We start from the raw sequence: 24,314 nt of genomic DNA, 5'->3' as shown, positions 1-24,314 counted from the left end.
CAAGATATATCAGGGGAAATATGTTTTGGGTCCTCCATCTTGGACTTTCAAAGAGAAAATAAATCATATTCTGACTTTGGAGAGATAAAGAGGAAAAGATGAGTGCAAAGTCATGAAGATTAAGGAAGGACCAATAACTTGGAGTGCAGAATATGTCAGCCCCCTTGGTCACTTTTCAGAGATGACAAGAATGACACTTGGTTTACCAGCCTGTCTGTCAAATCATTGGCTGAGCTCCAGTTTGTGCTGCTTACTTACTGACAAACAGCTCAGTGACTTCTGCAGCTTAAAATGGGGTGAAGCTGGTTTTCTGACTGACCAGTGATGGATGGTCACCCATTTGTAATACCCCTCATATCTAGCTCCTTTTCATCATTTTAATTCACCGTTTCTTCCCATCTCCCTGACAGAAAGATGCACTACAATGTAGTGACATAAAATAAAATGTAGGTCTTTCTTGCAGTCCCTGCTTGTTATCCTTTCTTCGTTTTGTTTGGAAGAGAGTTTTTTTCTTATAAGGTTCATTGTGCTCCCTGCTTCCAAGAAAAGAGAGTTTCTTATACTACACCTGCATTAGTCTACCTGCATGAGGCTTGACCTCAGCTTCTGAAAAGTAAAGCAGATATAGCTATATTGTTTCACTGATGTAATGGTAATACCTAGTCTAAATACCTTTTTGCAGAATGAGATGCTTCCTTTTCCCTGGTAGAAGGTATGCAGGAGGGAGAAGGGGCATTTGAAACCATGTGATTTCTTTCACTAAGCCCGCTTCAGGCACTATGTTTCTGTTGTCAACACCATCTTAAATTCGAGTGTGTTAACAGTGCATTGATGCAACAATCCTTGATTTTTGTTCATTAAACTAAATACAGGTATTGGACTGGATTTGTTGGCTTCCAGAATTACCAGAAAAACTGTTACAGCTCCATTCTTGCAAGACCTTTCTTGGTAAATTGTGATTCTGACATATTGAAAACCATGGCAAGCTATCCTTTAAAAAGACATTAGTGTGAGTACCAGGGGAAAATATACTCCAGGACTGTAGATGACTTGATATGATTTCCTTGATTGTATCTTTTTATTTATGAGGCATAATTTATGACTGCTGAAAAGCAAACTAAAATGAGTGATGACTAACTACAGCCAAAGTAATAAGTCAGGAGCAGAGAACAAAGTGGTGATTTTGATCGAATCTATTGAATTAGCTGTTGCCCTTAGCCATTACAGGTATTGGAAAGACCTTTTAATATCTGCTTATCTCTCTCATGGGAACTTGGTAACTATCTCATTATATACCCATAGGAAACAAATTATTTAATTTTCTACCTTTTAGATTTAAACCTGTTTGCCTCTCTCATTAATTACTGGTGTTATACTATGTTATATGAAATGAGCTTCCTTTAGATTTTGGTAATTTTGTTTAAGTCCCAAAGTGTTTGCCTGTTGTCTTTCCCTTTCCCTTCCCCAGAATGGGTTTAGTACTCTTACTATTAGCATTTGAACAGTGGAGACAAATAGCAATGTTAAGATGCTCAAATTATCACAGTGTTAGAAGCCTGGACCTAAAATCTATCCCATTATATGTTTATGGCCTCCCTAAGGATGCTAACTGAATGTTGAAGAGAGAAAAGTATGGGTCTGAGGATGGGCAATCAGAAAGCACACATTTGTTTACTACCTTTCTGTACCTGGTCAGGAGTGGATATGATACTTTCTTTCCCTTGCCTTTGCTCTGTCTCCCTGTCATGGTTTAAACCCAGACAGCAACTAAGCACCACACAGCCACTCACTCATTCCCCATAGTGGGATGGAGGAGAGAATCAGAAGAGTAAAAGTGAGGAAACTCATGGGTAGACGTAGAGACAGTTTAATAGGTAAAGCAAAATCTGCGCACACAAGCAAAGCAAATCAAGGAATTCATTCACTCCTTCCCATTGGCAGGCAGGTGTCCAGCCATCTCCAGGAAAGCAGGGCTCCATCACACATAGCGGTTACTTAGGAAGACAAACGCCATCACTTCGAACATCCCCCTTTTCCTGCTTCTCCCCGCAGCTTTATATGCTGAGCTTGACGTCATATGGTATGGAATATCCCATTGGTCAGTTTGGGTCAGCTGTCCCAGCTGTGTCCCCTCCGAAATCCTTGTGCACCTGGCAGAGCATGGGAAGCTGAAAAAGTCTTTGACCAGTGTAAGCACTACTTAGCAACAACTAAAACATCTCCACATTATCAACATTGTTTTTAGCACAAATCCAAAACATGGTCCCATACTAGCCACTATGAAGAAAATTAACTCTATCCCAGCTGAAAACAGGACATTCTCCACCACTTATTCCATACAATTTATGTCATGTTGAGGTCCCACGCTATCCAATACAACCTCATTAACTACCACCCCTGCCCATCCTTTCATATAATACACAAATATCATTCTCTTAGTCTATATACCACCCCTGTAAAATGTCTTCATGATGTCCACAAAATGTGCACTGAGTTCATTTAGTCCATGGCTTTGGTCTCCATCTGTTATGGTGGTCATTCAGGACAGGTGAGTTGGTGTGTTGCGTGGAGTTACTGGGCACCAAAGCCAGCTCAGGTCGGGTCACTGCTGCACTTGCGCTGCTTCTTGTAAGGCTTTTCCTCCAATGGTTCAAGTGGTTCCTGCTGTAGTAATTCCTATAACATACAACTCAAATCACAGGTTACAACAATTTAAAGGTAGAACCATTACAGTCTCCACCCTGATCCCTTTGATCCAGGTTATAGGTTTTAACATTCCAATGAACTCCTCCCCTTGCTTCTAGCCTGGCTAGCAACAAGGGGTGTCTGCTATAGTAATTCCCATAATAGACTGCAACCACTTTTGAAACTTTCTACTTTGCTAATACCTGCCTGACACTGCAGTGCCCAGATGTGAATACATTATCCTAATGCTGAATGTTAGATTTCAGTAGACAAGCTTTGTGCTCTGAGCTGTGCTGACGTGGCCTAAGTAAGTCCAAATTACCCAAGCTGCACACTGGTCAGTTCTGATGGGAAGAAAGACTTGTGAAGGGCGCTGCCACTGGTGGCAAGAGGAGCTGCTCTGGTTTTCTCTAATTTTAACCAGCCAAATTATGGTATCTTCAATTTTCTTGCAGACTGCTGGTTGAACACAAATGAAAACTGGGTGCTGTGTTTCCGAACTTACTGATGTCATATCTTATACACTCCTAAAATGTCCTGCTCTCTTGGAAAATAATTACACCATGAAAACTCTGCATTTATGTAAGTGTAAGTTTAGAAATTGAACAAATCTGAGTCAGGAAATCCAAAGCAAAGTCTCAAAGTTGTTCTGTGTCTTTGTGACCTCCATGAAACAACTCTAGAAAGAGAAGAGTGGTATGATCTCCTCTCTGCTACCGTTTGTCATGTGCTGAGTAGTGCAGGCATTGAATCCTCTTTTGAAGGACCAGCAGTCACAGGTGTGTGCAGTCTGTGGATGCCCTAAGAGCAGAGACCCAAGTCATACCTGACTCTTACACACAGGAATAGATTTATATGCACATGTGAAAGGCATGGCTTGGTCTCACCCTGTGGTTCCCCAGAACCTACAGCACTACCTAACTGCCCTACAGCTCTAAGCAGTGCTCAAAGCCAAGGTAGTGATTTACTAATGAGACTTCTTTTAAGGCAAAAGGCTGTTTTTCGGGTGCCTGCAGGAGCTCAGTGCAAGCTGCTGCCACATACACAGCTGAGATCTTGTCCCTCACAGAGGCTGAGGGACTGCAGATTAACTGCGGTGCGAAGTGCTATGATGCACAGTGCCTGTAGGACATGGTGGGAGACAGGAGTTGCTGCTGGTCAGTAGTCAGTTGTTTGGCTCGTCCTCCTTTCTGCTGATTTCCTGCAAGCAGGAGGGATGAGCAGCATCTGGCCTCCATGCAAAGCAGAGGATCTCAACTCTCTCTGACTGGGGAAGTTAGCAGGAGCTCAGGATTGCTGCCTTCAGACAGGCAAGCTACTGCCAGCCAGTCCACCATTCTGCCTGCTGCTGCCTTGCCATGCTTCAGCAGAAGTGAATGAGATCTCTCCAGTAAGGGAGAGTTTCCTCATTCTCCATAGTCTGTCGGCTGCCTGAGGCTCCCCTTTGCAGGAGCGGAGAGGATTCCCACTTGGGGACTTCCCAATTGTTCCCTGTGTTTGCAGCCATAATACCTGTCATGTTGTTTGAGCCAGGTCTGAGATGCAAGTGTTGTCAGCTGGCAGGTGTTAGCACACGCACAATGTCCACTGCCAAACCACTGCTCAGTCATCTGTGGTTGTGCTTCTTCATGTAATCAGAAGTCGTGTGATCAAGGGATTGCTTTTTTGTTTTGGGGAACTTTTAGCCATGCAATGTGTTTTCTGCCTTAATCTTGGACTTCATCCTTTGAGGGGGGTTAATTTGAGTGCTTTATTTTGGCAGCTTATTCACCTTCCCTTTTTCATCAGAGCGAAGGCATAGTGCTTGCCTGGTTTATCATTGCTTTTCTTCCTCTAGTGCCTTTCTTGCACTGCAGCACTGGAGGAGCTGTGGAAGCATATATCCAGCTGTTTCCCTCAGTTCCCATTAGTACCTCCCATATGGAGTAAATACCTTCACATACAATCTCAACTTGGTGAAAGAAAATCTTCCCTTTTAGTTTAAAATGTAGCTTCCTTGGTAATGACCTGGGGTTTCAAGAGTATCGCAGCAGATGAACTCATGTGGCTCAGGGATGGAGTAAGTCATCTAATGGGCTTCTTCCACTGTCAGTGCCCACAATACCATGATTTTTTTTGCATCTACGCCTAAGGGCCATTGGGCTTTTGTTGCCTGTTATGGGAGGAGTCATTACTCAGCTTTACTAAGCTTGAACAGGCTGGGCTTATCGTGGTAATGCTGTGGCCATCTTCTCAGCACTTCCCTTCCTGCTCCTAATAGGTTTTGCCCCATCTTGCTGTGCCGATGAACCTTGAGGTTGTCCTGTGATCATTTTGAGCGATAGCTGATCATGGGTTTCTACCAGGAGCAGAGATCTGTGAAGGCTCATTCGTGATGGAAAAAAACAAGCTTAGTTATCTGTAACAGGAATTCTTTAGTCCTCTGAATATATGGTCTCCAGAGAGGTTTTCCTCCGCCCTCCCTCTGGCTCCACTTCAAAATGCAGTCTGGGCCAGGGGCCATCAGATTGATAAACCATTTTAAATAGTAACCCGAGTAGCTGATTTCAGAGCCCTCTCCTGGCTTTTTTGGGACAGTGCAGCCATAAACAGCAGCACATCCTTTGGCAAGGTGCTGAGCCATGCACCATGATGTCAGACTTAATGCTTTTGGAGGCAGTATATTCAGAAAGTCAAGCTATAGCAACTTTTGTTGGCTTTGTGTTGTCTGTGTTTTGGCATTCAATACATCCTTGAGATGTAATTGCTTCTTGTTTGCCCCATGTTCCTGTGTGCTCTTTTATAATCTTCTTACATTATAAACAGCAGGTAATAGTGCTGCCTATTAAGCTCTTTACATTCCTCTATGAATGCAGTTAAATATTTTTGGTGCTGGTTATATCACAATTTGGAAGGAATTTTTGTGAGCCAAAAAGCTTTTTGCAAAAGTCCAAACCATGAAATTTCAGTGTAACAAGGCTAGCCAGGTGACAGCTTTCATCCATGACTGTTTTGTGGTGACTTTTTGAGGAGCCATGACCAAACCTCTGATTTTAACAGGGACTCATATTTATGGCTTCTGTTGCCATGCTGTCCCATTTTTCATGCAAAAAAGTGGCTAAACATCAGCATTTCCATCTGCAGTCAGTTCTGGGCACTTGCTGCTCCGAGTCTCCAAACGCTAACCAGGATTTATTTGGACGGCAATTCTCAAAGGGAAATATTTTTATACCCATCCGTCCTTTTACAGATGGTTGAGCAGAAGCAGAAGGGAATCCAGCTTAGGTCAGTGTAAATCCAGAATTTAGATCCTCAGAAGTCCTGTATAGCTGTCACAGCTGTCTCAGAAGCTGGCGCTAGGGTTTCACAGACACCTAGAGGTTTTCTGCTGGACATGTGTCTTGGCAGGGCTGAGTAGCTGGTGTCTGTCTAGAAGGCACACTCAGAACATGCCTTTCTGTCAGGGCTACACACATGCGGCCATGACCTTGGCGTTTGTTCAAGAGGGACAGGCATGTGGCACCTGGGGGATGGGCTGCAACATCAGCCCCCCCCCCTCCCTGGGCAAGGGCTGGACTGGGGAACCATGTCTGCTTCCACTTGCTCATTCTCTGCCCAGTTAACCTTGATTTCATTGTGTTCATGCAAAGTGAAAAGCCCTGAAGGGAATACCCCACGTACAAAGATGGGTCATCCGCTTGGGCATTCCCACTCTGGAGGGCAGGCTTGACTGCCTCCATTGGAGCATGTGAATGAACCTAAATTACCTGCCTCCTGGAGGAGTCCTTTATCCACTTAGCCGTAGTATGAAAGGGGATGAGCACCCCCTTTTCCCTTGTCCTAAGACAGTGTTTTGAAAGAAAGAGCCCTTGTTTGTTTGAAATAAGGCTTGTTTTCTGAAAGACAGGGCATAGGCACTTATGGTAGGAGATGGATCAATAGAGGAAGGTGTCTCCATCCAACCCTCAGTGAGGTGTCTGCTTTCCAAGTGAGACGCAGCCCTCTCTCCTCCAAAATTCCTAGGGGGTCCCATTCTGAGGCCAAATTCCTATGCTACACAGGAAGCCTTTGTTCCTAACTCATCATCTTCAGTTTTGCTGTGGGCAGCTTGCTCAGCAGGTCAGGTCCGACACTGTTACGCTCCATGCTCATTAAGGCCACAGCCTGGATATAACTGGAGCATTTGAGCTCAGGTCAGTGCTCAGTCGATGCCAGTCGCACACTCGGAGCTGCTCTTTCCCTGTATGGCTTATTCTTTCCACAAAGAAATATGCCCCTTGAAATGAGCAACGGTGGGCAAATCTTTGTAGCAGCTGGAACTGAACTGAGATAGAGGGTTTGACCTATTGCAGTAAAGTGAACAGAATTTGACTTTATGAAAAGTTCATAACAGAGATATATTACTGATTTCACCAAAAATGAAAGTGCTTTGGCTGAGCTTTTTATCGTAGGCCGTCATCTGTACTTATGTAGTATTTCACTGTATGGTGCTATATGTTACTGATGGAATCAGGCAGGAAATTTGGGTTTGTAATTGGCAGAACCACAATCTTCAAAGCCACTGTGGTGGTTTTTGGCTTGTTCCTTCCCTGGGCTCCTTGTGAAGTGACCTGTGGTCTTGAAACTTAATATTGCATGCTGGAAGGACTCCAGGGTCGATTTTGAAGACCTCTTATTTCTAAACCTCCTATTTTTTTTTAAGGCATAGTCCCACCATCCACTTCCCCAGGACCTCTGAGCAGATCACATAAGAGCATGTTTTACTGTAGTTAGAACCGCTCAACATGAAAGCTTACTAAGGAATACTTATACTAAAAATCGCTCAGACAGTCCTCTTGTATTGCCATTTAGATCTATCATTCTGATTGATCACTATGTGGTTGGCTAATATTGAGCCTAATTTAACCCTATATGCTCACGCATCCATCTATTCTGTCTATTGTACCTGACATTCTACAAATTACTTACTCATGCAAATGACGACCTAAGGCAACCTTTTATGATATTCGTGTTTAATTATACAAATGGTTTTTGATAAATAAGATTATACATCCTTCCATATGTTTATTCACTCCTTGATGAAAGCAAAATTTAATTTTCATGCAGATTTGTTGGAGAGTGTGTTTAATAAGTGCTGAGTTTTATGTAGTCTGCAGATCACTCTGGTTTTGGGAAGCTGACAAAATCAGTAGGCATAGTTCATAGAGACATGTGGTTTTTAATCAGGCCTAATTCAAGCTGCTAAATTTTCAAATCTTGGAACTGAAGCTGTTTCCTTTGTGCTCATGCAATAAAGCAAATGTTGATGTGAAAATAAATGAGAGATGCTGACTTAACGATACATTTTAATGGGCTTTATTTATATTATGGGTTACCGAAAATGTTGCCAAATGATTGATACATTAATATTTTTAAGAGAGGGATGTTCTTGTAAAACTTTCTGGTTTTAAAGAGTAACTAGAGTTTGGCATGTGCCATTTAGTCAAGGTGAACATAACTTAAGTGTCATACAGTGCCAGGCTGAATTCACTGGGGCTGCTTGCATACGTGAAGAAAGTGTGTAAAAGGAAGAAATTGGAAGGACTGGATATCAGTATTTCTGTTCACATATCTTTGAAATTATCACTGCTGAGCACAGCTTCTCGAGTCCCCTTTGCATGGTATGACAGAGGTGGTGGTGGTAATTCAGAGTTTGAGGATCAGGTATGAAAAAAACATGAACACACACTGCCTGAGACATGACATAGGCTTCTTTTGCCTAAATGTAGCCTGTATGTAAATGTGGGAAATATTCCACTCTTCTGTTAGAAAGTCACCGGGTCAACAGAGGTGCTGGGCAGCAGTCAAGGGACATTTTACAAGGGTGTCATTGTGCTGCATTTTTCTAAGCGTTAGTACAGCTGCAGTAGCATCCCTGGCTAACTGTGAATGTTCTGTAGACTTGACTCCTTTGCTAACAGTTTCTCTGTTTTTGTGTGCTGAAGGTGTGGTCTGTAAACTCAGCAGGCCGGACGCCAAGCAGCTGGTCCCGCTGCCGGACAGGCCCTGCCCCTCCTGAGGGCCTGGGAGCTCCCCTCTTCCACATGGTGGCATCCACAGTGGCTGTGGTGAACATCAGCCCCCCTCTCAAGCCAAACGGGGTGGTCAGTATCTACAGGCTGTTTTCTAATGATACCAGAGGGACCAACGTGGTGGTAAGTATTGTCAGCACTGTTTCTGTATTTCTATTTGAGCTTGTATTTTCTAGCTCTAACAATTTGGTTCTTACAAGCTGCTACTGTTGGTTACAGGCTGTCTTCCTTTCCTGCACTCCTGTTGTTAACTGTTCTGCAATGCTCTCTTCTGGCTAAAGTACCACCAGCACTTTCACTCATCTAAATGTGCTTCTCAAGAAACTAACCTGATCATTAAACACTTCTGTCATGGTGATGTGCTGTGACAATGTGATGGGAATCAGCAGTATTGTTCAGGGGTGGCTAACCACCTAAACGAAACACTTCCAGAGAGCTCCCGCCAGTGCAAATGGTGCAGGTGGAAACTGCATCCATTAGGAAATGATTGTATGCTTTGGATAGCCTATGGATTTGAAGTTCCGAAGAAAGTGCTGTACACAAGCTTCCCTTAAAATCTTCCTTGTTGATAAGAAGTATTTAATGGTAAAGCACTGAAGAGTAGTGCAAGTAGCCAAGCAACAACTTCTCTGTTTGGTGTTTCAGCCTAGACACCGTTAGGTGTCCAAACACGACCAGTCTCAGCTCAGGAAACCTGCAGGGCTTCATTAGAGTTATAAAATAGGGAGATGTTGGGAAAGGTAAGGTTGCGGAAGGTGCCTGGAACAGTAACCACCAAATCAGTGCAAAATACTTGAATACTTTTTGTTCATAACACTATCTGTTTGGTTTTTACAAGTAGGTAAATATTTGTATGGGAGTTTTTTCCCTTATTCCGTCTTGCTCAGCTTGGAAGTGCTAGGGACACCTTCCCAGGTCATCAATCCTGTCCATGAACTTAAGCTGCCTACCGATTGCACATTACACATTTATTCATTCCAGTGCAATTGGCTATGTCTATATCTGATTCAGCCAGCTCATCATCTTGGTGCCTGCATGGCCCTCCGTTTCCATCCTCTCACACCTGCCGTGCTGCTGGCTCATCTCTGGCTCTGGCATCAAGAAGTGCCCAGTGCTTTCCTTTACTTGCTTGACTCTTTCCTTCCTATTTTTCCTGCACTCTGCTAAATCATGTGCTGCCAAATGGGAGCAGATGTTGCCCCTCATTGGTGTTTTCTACATATCTTTACTTCTTTGGCTTAAGAAGCTATACCCACAAATTACTTCAGCAACAGATGAAGTGGCAGTTCCTGCAAGCAGTTTCAGAATGAGGGAACTGTTTTCTTTGCCAGAACTGCCAGGTCTCCCTTGCTGAGTGTAAGCGAGTTTCCTAGCAGGCTCACCCAGCACAATGGCTGTTTGATAGCAGAGCAGCATCATGTTGGCCCTTGACCCTTGACTTAGAGGTGCTACCAGAGAGCACATTGTGCTGCCTGTGAGTAAACTGGCCCATCAGACACATTCATGTAACTCTTCCCAGTGCTGTTTCCTATATCCATGTTGAAGAAGCTTGTGAGAGCTGCATGAGTATTTGCTAGCACACTTATCATGGAGCTATTTTCTATTAATTTATTTTTGCTTCAGTACCACTTACCCCAGAGTTTCTCCTTAAAGGTTTTCTATTGCTCTGTTCCTGAGACTGACATTTGCAAGTTGACATGCAGTGGTCACAGCTCAACTCAAGATGTCTGTGAGGCCACTGATGTCATGGTCTTTCCTTTGAACAGTGCCCTTTAACTTCATAATGGGAGAAAAATGAATGCCACATTCCCACTACACAACAGCTGCATTAATGTCAGACCTAAAGGACATGCAGAACCTTGTGCCCGTCTTCTTCTGGAGTTATTCACCTCCATAACTCTTATTTAGTACTTGTGGTGCTTGAAGCGGTGACAAGTTCCCTCTTAATTTTTATAGCTGTCAGAAGGGACTGCCACCCAGCAGACAATACATGGGCTAAAACCTTTTACCACATACTCCATTGGTGTGGAGGCCTGCACCTGTTTCAACTGCTGCAGCAAAGGACCCGTGGCCCAAATCACCACGCAGCCAGCTCCACCCTCAGAGCAGCCCCCACCGCAGATCCGCACCGTGACCTCCAGGAATGCCTCTTTCCAGTGGAGCGCCCCTCAGTCACCCAATGGCATTGTCACCAGGTAGGAGCTGCCACCCAGCTGAAACTGCCCGCCTCAGCTAGGGGTGGTGGCAGAACAATATTCCTGGACATGAGCTGGTATTGCAGGGCTGAGACCACTGGATGGTTGTGACAGCCATGCTCCTCCTTCCCAGTGTTGGTGGTGACATCCCATGTGGTCTAAATGTCATCTGGGAAGTGTTTACATGCAAAAATTACTTTTCTCCTGAGCAGTATATTGGGGTGTATGAAGGTTTAGAGGATGAGTTGTTGTGAGTGGAGGTAATTGCCCAACAGCTGTGGTTGCACAGCCAAAAAGTTGTGAGATCAACTGGCAGCAAAGAGGCAGCTGCATTTTGTAGTTACTAAGGCAAATCCTGATTTGCAGAAGTGAGCAGCAAGGTAACAGGCATCAAGAGGTTCACTGTGAGTGTGACTAACAACCATGATTGCTGATAGGCATCTTACAGCTGGAGCTGAAATCCCCAAGAGAAAATCTGGGATCAGGTCCATTCTCTTCTCCGGTAGCTAGACATACAGCAATTAGGATAAAATGTATGGTTGACTGTTAATGCTATTAAAGCTGTTGATTAATCAAAATCTTAACTTTCTTCTCAGCTATGAGCTCCATGTGTATATGGCTTGTCCCCTGAACCTACAGCCAGCAGTGAAGGCTTGCAGTCCTGGCCCAACTGAGGTGAAGTATACAGGAAAAGGCCAGAGTGCCAACGTGTCCAACCTCGAGCCTTACACGACTTACAACCTGCGAGTCGTGTCTTACAACTCTGTTGGCAGCAGTGCCTCAGAATGGATTGGTTTCACTACAGAAAAGGAGCGTGAGTATAAGAAACGGTTCACTGATCAGCAATACCTGCTTCTGATGCAGGGGGTTGCAAAGCAGCAAATGACTTCTCCACCTCTGTGAAAGATGATGTCTCCAGAAACCAGCTCTTCTGGTCACTGTGCCTCTGCTGCCCATTCATTGAAATTCTGCTCTAGGGTTTGGCTGCTCATTCCTTCAAAAATATTTCTTTGCTCATCATCTGATGTCACATCCTCTGTCTTGGGAGCCTGGAAAAAAATTTCTTTTACTGAGAATGGGCAGCAAAGCTGCAGAACATAAAATGTTCAAGTATTACCAGAAGGGTGATGCGTAGTAATAAATACATTGCCATAAATAATCACTGGGAAAAGTGGAGATCTTGAAAGAGACCTGTGGATTATTTCCAGGAACAATCTTACTGTCCTAATTCTTGCCTCACTTCTGCCAGGGCTCATGAGAGTTTTTCTTGGATGTCACCTCAATGATTAGATCCTTGTTGAAAATGAAGTAAGAATTCATTGCTACCTATCTAACTACCACAGGCAGTACTTTAAGGCCATGTGGTGGTCTGCATGGAAATTTAACATGCAGGACCTGTGCCTAGAGTCAGAATAGATTTTGCTATCAAGACTGAATTAGTAGTAGTCGAACATCAGCTTTTAAGAAGATCTATAGTGCTGTATCCAGAGTCATTCCATAACAGATGAGATGGGTATTCTACCTCAGCCGGCCAGGTCAGGGCAAAGAGGATGTTCACTTTTTAACACATAGTCCTGTGTCAGGGTTTCAGAATCACCTTTCTAAAAATCCCTTTTGTATCACTTGGTAGGTCTGCCCAGTAATTACTAAAGATGTGTCTGCTACATCCATAGCTGAAAATTTCAGGTGGAACAGCCCCAGATTTTCTTTAATGTCACCACTGAAAAAATAGAAAAAGGTCCTTATCTCTAAAGCTGTGTTTTATTAAATTGCAAACTAAAAAGCTGGAACATGATAGCAAACTTAAATGGAGAAAATTCGTAATGAACTGGTAAGACATACAAAACGCAAGGGTTTGAAGCCCAGTTTTAAACCCCTGCCCACTGGGTCTGCAGCCCTCTTCTTCCAGTCTTGCTTTTCTTGCCTTGCTGACCTCTTCACACTAGCTCTCCTGACTCACTCTGAATGTCTCCTTCCTCTTGCCTGGAAGGCTTGCTTTAGTGACAGCAGGCGATTAGCAGCAAAGTGCAGCTGGACAAGCAGCTTTCTTATGAACAAACCGGCATGTACTGGGCACATGGCTTAATGGCAAAGCCACAAGAAAGGACCACCTCAAACTTAAATGAAATCTTTTGCCAGCAAGCTCTTGAGCCCAGCTGATGAACTCTTCCTCCCTGAAGTGAGTTCTGGGTTTCTTTTCTCTCTGCCTGCCACCTGCTCTTGCTTTTCTGAAACCCCATGTTTTCATGTATGTGCATGTGTTAAAAGATGATCATGGGCAATTTCTTGGGACTTGCGAAATAGTTCTCTCCTTAGCAGCTCTGTTCCCACAGCCTAGTGTGCTGCAGCTGAACTTGCGCAACCTCTTGTGTCTCCCTGTCTCCCATCTTAAGCTGGAATTTAATTTATACAGTTCTGGTGTCTGTACCACATACACAAAGGCAAATGAAGGAAGTTCTAGGTCTTTTTTTTAAAGATATGAGACATTTCTGCTTTCTCAGTGTAAAGGCTGGTATGCTACAGCAGCTTTCTCTTTTCTCTTTGTATCATCCCTACTCATACACGTGTTTGAGAAAGAGAGGGAGTGCATTCGACAGAGAGCTTTTATCATGCAGAGTCTCCTTCTCTGTGCTGTATAACTCAGTCATGCCTGTTGGTTAGAAATGAGCTTCTTTCCTTGTTTTGCAGCACCTCGGTACATGGCTCCATTCTCCGTTGTCAGCAATTTATCTACCATCCACATAGACTGGAGTCGCACTTTTGTACTGAATGGCCGCCTGAAGGAGTATGCGTTAACTGAGAGCGGGCAACGCATCTACAGTGGCTTCGACACTGAGCTGTATTTACCAAGGACATCTGACAAAAGTCAGTTTCAATTTCCAATAGCTTTCTCTCTGTGAAAGAGACTTGAGCTAAATGAATATTATTGTATGCTAAATTTAAGAAAACTTTTCCATAGCCATCCCAAGCTAAGAGCACAGGAGTGTGCTACAGACATACTGAAGTGCATCTAGGCAGATGCTTGAAACAAAAATCCTTGGAGCTAAGCTTCCCCTTAAACATCGTACCTGACTGGGTAAGACTCGTCTGGCTCATTGTGGGGGTAGAGCTTTCCCAATCCTGGAGCTGAGTTGCAATTCCACCCTTCAGGGCTACGCTCTAGGAAATGCATGGAAAGCTTCAGAAAGGACTGGAGCCTGAATTTTCGTTCAAACCAAATTAAGTCAGTAGCTCTTAGAATCAGCCATGTTTTGAAATGCAGTTTCTCTTTCAGAAATTTGCAGTCTTTAAAATACAAACAAGTTCTGTCAACAGGGGAAAAAACAAAAAAAAGGAAAAATATTTCCTGTTTCTAAAGCACTGGGGTTTTTCGTATGTCAAAGGATTTTGTAATTTATTTTTTAACTTCCTGATTACAGCAATGATGCTAATACTTTTCTTTTTTATTAAAACATTCTTAACATGTTTGTACCAGCCATGGATGGAGTATGAGGGATTTAGGGCAAAATTATTAATAAATTGAAAGTTGCCCATTACAGGTCATTGGAAGAGGGAGGACTAGGTAGCGAAAAAGGAACGTGATCTGTAGCAACATCACAGTGGGGACTACCTATGATCTGCCACGGTTCACAGTTTAGTTCAATACCCATGTATAAGGGATTATGGGACTCTGATCTGGGACTCAGGTGGGTTATGATGGGTTATGTGCTATGCCTGCCTTGGCTTTTCTCAGACCTGGCCATCGCTGGTGGTGGATCACGGTACAAAAGCAGCACTTAGAGAATTTGGTTTCTCCTGCTGACAGTTTTTTCTAACCTTTTTGCTCAGCCTTTTTGTTTCAAGTGACCTGTATCACCGATGAAGGGAGTGCCATGACACCGGTCATCAAGTACAGTGCTGGAGATGGAGTTGGTAAATATGTGAAGAAATTACCTAGCACCTATTGAGTTTATGTGCTTGTGGTATAAATTTTGTATGTTGTGCATGCCAGACAGGATGGCATCTCATTGCAGGATCGGGGGATCCCTTACTGTCTAAAGACGTACCCTAAAGGGCATGAGGCATGTGGATAATGTTCCTTTTTTGCTGTGGATGGATTTCTGTTCCTTTACATCATGATCAGCTTCAGAACCTCTCTCTAGATATCTAATATTTTTTCTTTTATTTTTCACAAATATATTGTTCCAAAATGTAGTGGGTTTGTCTTCTGAACAGAATCTGTGCTCTTCCAGGTTTTAGCTCCAAATTAAGCTTATCTTGAATTCTAACCCTGTCCTCTCACATTCCTCCTCAGTTTGACAATGAAAATATACATCCTCTCTCCTCCCTGCATCCCACCCAACCCAGCAAGGGGCGTGAAAGCACCCACCTGCCCCTTCCGTATGACCAACCAGCCAGTCTCAGTTTGCAGTTTCACCTGGGATGAGCTCCCCTAACAAGGTTATGAGGATGTCATACGAGATGCTGTCAGCACCTGATTTATAACATCTGCTGCTTCCCTTCTTTCCATGAGGCCTTTGCCTGTTATGTGGAAGTGAAGGAGTTTAGTGTGGTGACATCCCAGTCCCTTGTTGTCCCTTGAGTAATAGATGCCTACCAGTAAAAAGTTTCAGGTTTTTTTAACGCCTTAGTTTTCTGGGAAGCAAAGCTAAGCTTAAACCATTCTAGATTATGTATTTTCTTTAATTCATTCATTTATCATTTGAGTTTAATCTTGTTCAGCTTCTTAAAAAAGACGGGCCTTGTCTTTGCAATGACTCTTTACACTGCATTCCCCTTATATCCCTTTTCATGTTCTCACTCCATTCACCTGCAGAATTTCAGGCAAGGCTGGCTGCACTAAAGGCATTATACAATGTTCCCAGTTGCTCTACATCCATCACCTTCCACAGTCTGCTCCTTTTTTCTTTTGATTGCTGCTTGTACCCAGAGTGTACTGCAAACTCGATCAGCACCACAGCCAACTTGCAGCACAGGCTTGCAAGCAAAGGTGATGGAAGTTCCTTAGCAAAGTCTGGATTCGCATGTAGGATTTCAAATAACCAGGAAATCCTGTCACTGAGATTTCTTATGCTTGCGTTGTGTATGAGCAAAGCCAGCCAAGTGCTTGTTTTTTCTAACAGGCAGGGGAAGGAGGAATAAAATGTTTCATGTTTGCTTTTCTATTAATTTATCACACACTTCAGTTCAGTCTTCCTCCCTCTCTCTTTTTAACTGCACAGGCCTGCAACTACACAGTGCTGGAGAGAATATCCTCTGTCTGTACTGCTCTGAAATTACCACAGTCATTTCCACTCTTCAAGGTTACTTGGAGAACCCTTTTTTTTCTTGCATTCTGCCTCCACCGCCTCCTTTCTCAAGAGCTGCTGATGCATTGGTGATTTCCAGCCTGAGCAGCAATGCCAGAACTTTAAGCAGGGTCTCTTGAGGGTAGTAAGCTTTTTATTATAGCCCGCTGGCATATTGAACCATTATGCCACCTTGAACATAAGTGCAAATAAGCACATGACGACAAAATTACTTAAATTTCTGCCTAATTTATTAGTGAGGAAAGGGATAGCATATTGTTAAACGCTTTCTGAAATAACATTCCCTTTCTCCCCTAATCCCTCTTGATTTTTACAGGCCTGATCTTGACAACACCTGGAGAGAAGGACAAAGCAGAGGCCAAACATACAAAATTCTACAATGAGTTGTGGTTTGCAGTGTTGATGGTAGTTTTAGGTTTGATCCTCTTGGCTATTCTTCTCTCCTTAATTCTTCAAAGGAAAGTCCACAAGCAACCCTATGCACGAGACAGACCTCCTTTAGTTCCACTCCAGAAAAGAACATCACCAATGAGTGTGTACTCATCAGGTGAAACCCATCCGGTATGTTTGGTAAAATGCAATGTGTTATGCAACGCAATGTGTTTATGTATATATAAAATCATTGTCTTATACTTTTATCTGCCCACACACACACACACAGAGTTTTTCTTCCTTCTGCCACCATTTTGTTGCACTCTTGGTTACCAAATGAAGGCTGTTCATTGCAGGAAGAGGGCTGTCTGGTGTATCTGTGTGGGCACAGACATCCAGGCTTCAGGTGTTTAGTCCAAAAAGATTCCTACGGTGGCCTGGTCTGCAGGCCCTGAAATGCTTCTGATGCCTTACGAAAACTTTTGATACGGAGTCACAGAAAATGCAAAGCCACTGATGTCACCTGATGTTATCTGACATCTCCAATAGAGCTAAACGGCCTTGGCATGCTGTGAGAAGGGTGGTGATAAAATGTTTTTCAGAGGAACCTTTCATGTAGTCCTACCTATCTATTGTGAATGGCTAACCAGGATCAGTCTGACAGCCTTTGTCAGGTATCCATGAAAGGTGCCAGCAAAAAACAGGGCTTAGGGAGAAGCTCTATTTCTTTCCAGTATCCACCCACCACTGAGCTGGACTGCTCTAGAATGAGCTGCATACCAGGAAGGTTTGGGGGAGAGTGAGTGCAACAAGGGAAAAGCTAGGGACCTTTTGTCCCAAAATGTGTGTGTGCATCTGTGCACATAAAGCCACAGCAGGACCACCAGAGAGGTGGGAGGAGGACTGATGGGGAGTGATAAAGGGGGAGGCTTTGTACCATTTTAATTATGACAAGTCATAATTCTGTAAGAAAAAAAAAAAGGATAAAGAACATGTTCCACCATGTAGCAGAGCAGTACTGCTATCCTACCCTTTGAAGAAAAGCAAGACAAAAGGAATATGGCAATTGTTACAAGACTGAGAATGGGAACAGCAGTGCTTTCTATTTCCATGCTTCTTCCCAGGCACAGGCCATGAGATGATTCTTCTTGTCACTTCTCAGCTTCTTTTTCCTGTGAGTGCCATCAAGCAGGATAGTGACCCCTGCATCCTTCACGCATTCTGTTCCTTCTTGTCTCAGTGCCAAGAAGCTGCATCTGTGCCTCAGTGAATGAGCTCTTGGAAACAATGGGATTTCCAGTGTGCCCCTTCTCCTGGCAAAGGCTAAGAGCATAAGAAACAACTTTTTTTGGTCTCATGGTTTTGATTCCTTTTCTTTGACAGTCTGTCATGTTGCGCTGTTCCTCTTGACTTTAAAATGTCTTTGCTGTTGGCGTGCCTGCACAATTCCTTTCCTTGTTCCTGCCCTTTTTTGTTTTTTTTTTTTTTTCTTTTCTTTCCTTTTTCTTTTTCCAGAAGCTCATGGACTTAATAGAAAGGAAGATTCTACAGTGCATCAGATGAAGGACTGACTTAACCTGAGAAGTTAGGATAGAGCTACTGTGAAGTGGCAAAATTACTTGTGGTTTACAGTTGTTAATAGGTCAAGCAAGCAAAGCTGGCTCCTCACACAGTGCTTGATGACCAGTTAAAAGTTAAATAGTGCCTCTTCTTTGCCAGTTCCCCTACTTTCCCACATCCTGCTACATTGGTCCCCTTCACAGAGCTGCAGCTAGTTCACACCCTCTGTAAGGAACAGACTGCACCTGCCCTAATGCTTTTCCTCCCTCTCTTTAATCTCAGTTTGAGACCATTGCTGACACGTCTGATTCATCAAGCAGTGTCACTCTCAAAAGTTACACAATGCACTTTGAGGTAAAGTCATTAGCTTGCAGAATTGCAAGATGTGTGATGTGCCAGGTGACCCAAAGAGCATGCTCGAAGGCATCTTACATTGCATGTTTCTTTTGATGGGTGAATGTCTTTTCCCTGGTCCTGATAACTGAAAGAAGTCTGTTAAACATTCCCTTGCTGTGCAAGTCTGGGCTATAATTCTGGTAGTCAAAAAATCTTTGAACCTTTGCCAGTTGGCTACTTAAAAAAAAAAATTAGGAAGACGAAAGACCTCTTTTTACCTTTTTAATGATGAGGTTGTCCTACAAAGGAGAAAGGTCCATTTGGGTGGGGGGGTGTGTGTCTTTTTTTTAATTTATAACCATTTATAACTGTGCATGATTTTTGAAGCATGGGTTTCTCTGTTCTCTTCCACTCCTGCTTTGGTTTTGCTCAGATAAAGTATTTGAGGCCATGCCCTTTTATTTTTGATTTATTAGTTTATGTCTTCCTCATAGGGGCTGGCAGATACGAAAATTCCAGGTGCTGGTTCTCCCACAAGCAACCGCAGTGTCCATATCGCACCTGGGGCAAGGAGACCAAGTCAAAGCCAGCTAAATTGCACATATTCCCAAGCCTCTCTTCATCGTAGTGTCAGCCAGCTGCTCGACCTGTATGACAAAAAGTCACTTGTTGAAGAATCACCTTGGGATGCCATTATTCGCAATCATCGCACGACTGGTCGTGGCTTGGTAAGGGCTCCTGTTGCTCTGTAATGCTGTTGTGCCACAGCTGCTACGGTTTCCATTAACCCAATAACTGCATGGTCTACCAGGGATATGCACCTTGAAGAATTCCCTTCTATTTGGTCAACTCATAAGCTTTTCTCCCCATGCATTTCAGCAAATGTACATGTGTCTGGACATCCTTCACACATTCAGCACCAGAAGCAGGATCTTGTGTTGTAGTGACTCCTGTTCTGTGAGCTTGGACTCAATTGCTGATGAGACCTGCTCTCTGTCCTTTGGTCAGTCACAACGCAGATCATCTGGTGTTCGTGACAATAACTTCAAACTCTGTCCACATGGGACTAGGAGGTTGCAGGGGCAGGCAAAATATGTCTTTTAATAGAGGAGAGGACAGGATTGTCCAGTGTCACCAACATCCCTGAACAACCAGATATAAGAAGTGATGATACTCAAGTCAAGGACAGCAGCACCTTCCCTTCCTCTTGTCACCAGGAAACAGGCTTTTTAATTTCTAACCCCCCACCGCCTCCCCGGCTTCCACCCTTCTCTGAGCAAATGTGTGGGAAGGGGTTCAGTGACCGCTAACCTATTACTGCCAGGTCTGCCACTAAACCATATCCTCAAGCACCACATCTACCCTTCTTTTAAATACCTCCAGGGATGGAGACTCCACCACCTCCCTGGGCAGCCTGTTCCAATGTTTGACAACCCTTTTGGTGAAGATGTTTTTCCTAATATCCAATCTAAACTTCCCCTGGCACAGCTTGAGGCCATTTCCTTTTGTCCTATCACTTGTTACTAGGGAGAAGAGTCTGACACACCCCTCCCCACCCTTGCTACACCCCTTTTCAGGTAGTTGTAGACAGCGATAAGGCCTCCCCTCAGCCTCCTCTTCTCCAGACTAAACAAACCCAATTCCCTCAACCTCTCCTCATAAGACTTGTTCTCCAGACCCTTCACCAAATTCGTTGCCCTTCTTTGGACACGCTCCAACACCTCAATATCCTTCTTGTAGTGAGGGGCCCAAAAATGCACACAGTACTCGAGGTGCAGCCTCATCAGTGCCAAGTACAGGGGCACGATCACCTCCCTGCTCTTGCCGGCCACACTATTCCTGACACAAGCCAGGATGCCGTTGGCCTTCTTTGGCGCCTGCACACACTGCCGGCTCATGTTCAGCCGGCTGTCAACCAACACCCCCAGGTCCTTTTCCTCCAGGCAGCTCTCCAGCCACTCCTCCTCAAGCCTGTAGCGTTGCAATGGGTTGTTGTGACCCACGTGCAGGACCCGGCACTTGGCCTTGTTGAATCTCATACCGTTGGCTCCGGCCCAACGATCCAGCCTGTCCAGGTCCCTCTGTAGGGCCTTCCTGCCCTCCAGCAGATCGACACTTCCACCCAGCTTGGTGTCATCTGCAAACTTACTGAGGGTGCGCTCAATCCCCTCATCCAGGTCATCATTGAAGATAATGAACAGGACTGGCTCCCAACACTGAGCCCTGGGGAACACTACTCATGACCGGCCACCAACTGGATTTGACTCCATTCACCACCACTCTCTGGGCTCGGCTGTCCAGACAGTTTTTAACCCAGTGCAGAGTGCACTTGTCCAAGCCATGAGCAGCCAGCTTCTCCAGGAGAATGCTGTGGGAGACAGTCTCAAAGGACCTACTAAAGTCCAAGTAGACAACATCCACAGCCTTCCCCTCATCCACTAAGTGGGTCACCTTATAATAGAAGGAGACCAGGTTAGTGAGGCAGGACCTCCCTTTCATAAACCCATGCTGGCTGAGCCCGATCCCCTGGGTGTCCCACACATGCTGCGTAACAGCATTCAAGAGGATCTGCTCCATGACCTTTCCTGGCACCGAGGTCAGGCTGACAGGCCTGTAGTTCCCCAGCTCCTCCTTCCGACCCTTCTTGTAGAGGGGTGTCACATTCGCCAGTTTCCAGTCGTCTGGGACCTCTCTGGTTGACCAGGACTGCTGATAAATGATGGAGAGCGGCTTGGCGAGCTCCTCTGCCAGCTCCCTCAGTATCCGCGGGTGGATCCCATCTGGCCCCATGGACTTGTGAACATCCAGGTGAAGGAGCAGGTCAGTGACTGCCACCTCTCCAACAACTGGGCCTTCATTCTGCATACTAGCTCCATCTCCCAGCACAGGGGCCTGACAACCCCGAGGGTGACCATTCTGACTATTAAAGACTGAGGCAAAGAAAGCATTAAGTACCTCAGCCTTCTCCTCTTTTGTGGCAAGGTTACCTTCCGCATCCAACAAAGGAGGGAGCGTCTCCCTGGCCCGCCTTTTGTCACTGATATAGTTATAAAACCATTTTTTTTGTTATCTTTAATGGAGACGGCCAGTTTAAGTTCCAGCTGGGCCTTCGCCTTCCTAATCTTTTCCCTGCATAACCTCACAACATCCTTGTAGTCCTCCTGAGTCACCTGCCCCTTCTTCCAAAGGCTGTAAGCTTGCCCTTTTTTTTTTTTTTGAGTTCCAGTCAACGCTCACTATTCAGCCAAGCTGGTCTTCTCCCCCGCTTGCTGGACAGCATATGGGGATGGCCTGGTCCTGTGCCTTTGAGTCTTGCTTCTTTAATAACATCCAGCCTTCCTGGACTCCTTTGCCCTTCAGGACTGCCTCCCAAGGGAGTCTGTTAACCAGATGCCTTAACAATCCAAAGTCTGCCCTTCTAAAGCTCAGGGTAGTGGTTTTGCTGACCCCCTTCCTTACTTCTCCAAGAATAGACAACTCTATCATGTCATGGTCGCTGAGCCCAAGACAGCCTCCGACCACCACATCACCCACCAGGCCTTCTCTGTTCATAAGGAGCAGGTCCAGCGGGGCACCTCCCCTGGTTGGCTCGCTTACCAGGTGTGTCAGGAAGTTCTCTCCCACACACTCCAGGAACCTCCGAGACTGCTTTCTCTCTGCTGTGCTGTATTTCCAGCAGATAAATCCAGGCAGCTCTCTTGGGCTTTCACCTTCAGTACACCAAACAGCTAGAATGGCTGCCGCACAGCCATCATCATGATTTAATTCCATGGGGACTAACAGCCCACCCAGCACGTACCTCTATACTGTCTCTAGCCAAAAGAACAGCTTCCCTGTGCTAAGAGAGAAAGCTCTTGCTCTGTCTGCTGCTCTTGTGCCCATACCATGATTTGGTTTTGCTTACGAACTCCCCGTACACATCCTGGATGTCGGTATGTTAGAACTGGTTTACAGACTAGTCCAATGAGTTTCAGAAGTGGTAGGAGCAGAACAAAAACTTCCTCTCACTTTTGGTGGCAAACAACCCTGACAGCATGAGCTCAGCTGCTTTCTAAAATCAGCTATATATAAAAAGCTGGGCTTTTCTGTTTACCCTCTGTATGTTGCTTTACATGTCCCTCAACCTAACTGGTTCTGCCCCTGTGTTGCTCAGCTACGCTCTTGCAAACAAACCTCCTGCAATGCTTTTCACGCAGTTCTTCCCTTTATTACACTCAGTAGCTTAGGACTGTCAGCAGGTTTTGTCCACCTTGCAAATTAATATACTCAATGGTTGAAGTATCTGCAGTAACACTGCTGGTGACCTCTTTATGCTATGGAAAAAGTTTGTTTCTCTCTTGCTTTCAACTCTTTCTCTGGCTCAATTCATTAACATCAGTGCAGTTGGAAGAAGCTCAGCTGCTACTTTAGAAGCTTGAAGAACAAAATCTTACACAAATCATGGATGACAGAGTTTTTATACAAAACTGTAAACATGCATTCCTTTCCTTTTCATCTGTCCACATTCCCCATCACACTGTAAAACCCACTATTTTACTTACCATTTATCAGATAGAGATATGTCTAGTAACAGATTTTTTTTTTTAACTTTTGTTGCTTACTATGAAAAATCTAGTTGGTTTGGCTTCAGGGGCTTGAATAAGTTCTTACCTCATGCTGGGAGGAATGGGAAAACATGTAGAGAGGTAGAAATGCACATATCTGACTATTTCAGAACCATTGTTTAAGGGTAGGAGGAAATAGAAATGAATCACCTTTAGTCTGGTACAGCTTTGGCTTATGTGTTGGTTGTTTGTTTTTTTTTCCCCCTCCTAATAGTATGTAGATGAAGATGATCTTGTCAACGTCATCAAAGGCTTCAGCACAGTCACCAAGGAGCACACCACATTCACTGACACCCACCTCTGAAGACCACAACTACCTTCTCTAGAAAATGCAAAGTGGGTAACTTGCCAAAAGCAGCCTGCACGACCTTTGGGGTAGGGGACAGGGCTGCTACTTCCCCACCCCATGCCCACTAGTTAAAAGAGAAAACTGTTTGTTGGGAGAGGATGGGGGGATGTAAGTTGGCTTTTTTCCATCATCTCTGTGTAGTAAAAATGGTGTGTTAGCACTGACACCTCAGAAAGGTAAGAGAACATTTTGAAAATCCCTAAGTCATGCAGTAGCAGAAGACTGTGAAGGTAGAGGCTCTCACCTTTGTCTCTCATCCAACTTTCACAGCTGAGGGGAGTTGTGGGGGCAGGAGGGGGAGTGTGTTTGGTAAGGAAAATCTTACATGTCCAAAAACCAGTATGTGGCTAGAAGGGGCCTTCGTGGCAGCATGGCCATGTCTTTTCCTGGCCTGACAAAGCTCCACCACAACATTGTGTTCCTGCACAGGTGAATAAACAGCAAATGACGTAATTCTTATGGAGTTGCTTTAACCCTTGCATCCTCTCCCTCCCTCTTCCCCACCCTCTCAGCACAAGTTTAAAAAAAAAAAAAAAAAAAAAAGGCCATGAATGCTTAACTCCAAGCATGCTTTTTCAGAGGTAGCAAACCTCCTAACCTACTCCCTGTTAAACACTTGCTGTCACAGCCTTCCCTTTTGCTTATGTATTACTAATCTACAGGCAATAAAATTTATTCACCACCCACAGTAAACTAGGAGGAAACAGCAAGCAGCCAGCGCAACACAGGTAGGAAATATCATGTCAAGGCACTTGTAATTGAGAATTATTACACCATGACAGCAAACCTACTCCCATATTCATCTCTGTCCTTTTTCCAGAGAAAGTGACAAGGAAGCCCTCAAGAGACTACCA

At 44.4% G+C, this 24,314-nt stretch overlaps 1 protein-coding gene across 1 annotated transcript in view; it reads left to right on the top strand.

Annotated features, from left to right (window-relative positions):
• The window catches only part of USH2A (usherin), a 391,083-nt gene extending 367,271 nt beyond the window's left edge, over window positions 1-23,812 (top strand). Inside the window, exons 64-71 of the mRNA XM_064446238.1 lie at window positions 8,649-8,858; window positions 10,692-10,930; window positions 11,527-11,744; window positions 13,619-13,795; window positions 14,759-14,842; window positions 16,556-16,800; window positions 19,002-19,235; window positions 23,326-23,812. Of these exons, the coding sequence (XP_064302308.1) occupies window positions 8,649-8,858; window positions 10,692-10,930; window positions 11,527-11,744; window positions 13,619-13,795; window positions 14,759-14,842; window positions 16,556-16,800; window positions 19,002-19,235; window positions 23,326-23,415 (1,497 nt within the window). The 3' untranslated portion in view covers window positions 23,416-23,812. The remainder of the gene's footprint in view (window positions 1-8,648; window positions 8,859-10,691; window positions 10,931-11,526; window positions 11,745-13,618; window positions 13,796-14,758; window positions 14,843-16,555; window positions 16,801-19,001; window positions 19,236-23,325) is intronic.
• The last annotated feature ends 502 nt before the right edge of the window (window positions 23,813-24,314 follow it).

The sequence above is a fragment of the Phalacrocorax carbo genome, chromosome 3 (assembly GCF_963921805.1).
Source record: "Phalacrocorax carbo chromosome 3, bPhaCar2.1, whole genome shotgun sequence".
Lineage (NCBI taxonomy): Eukaryota > Metazoa > Chordata > Aves > Suliformes > Phalacrocoracidae > Phalacrocorax > Phalacrocorax carbo.
The sequence above is the reverse complement of the archived record's forward strand: the minus strand, read 5'-3'. Positions and strand labels throughout refer to the sequence as shown.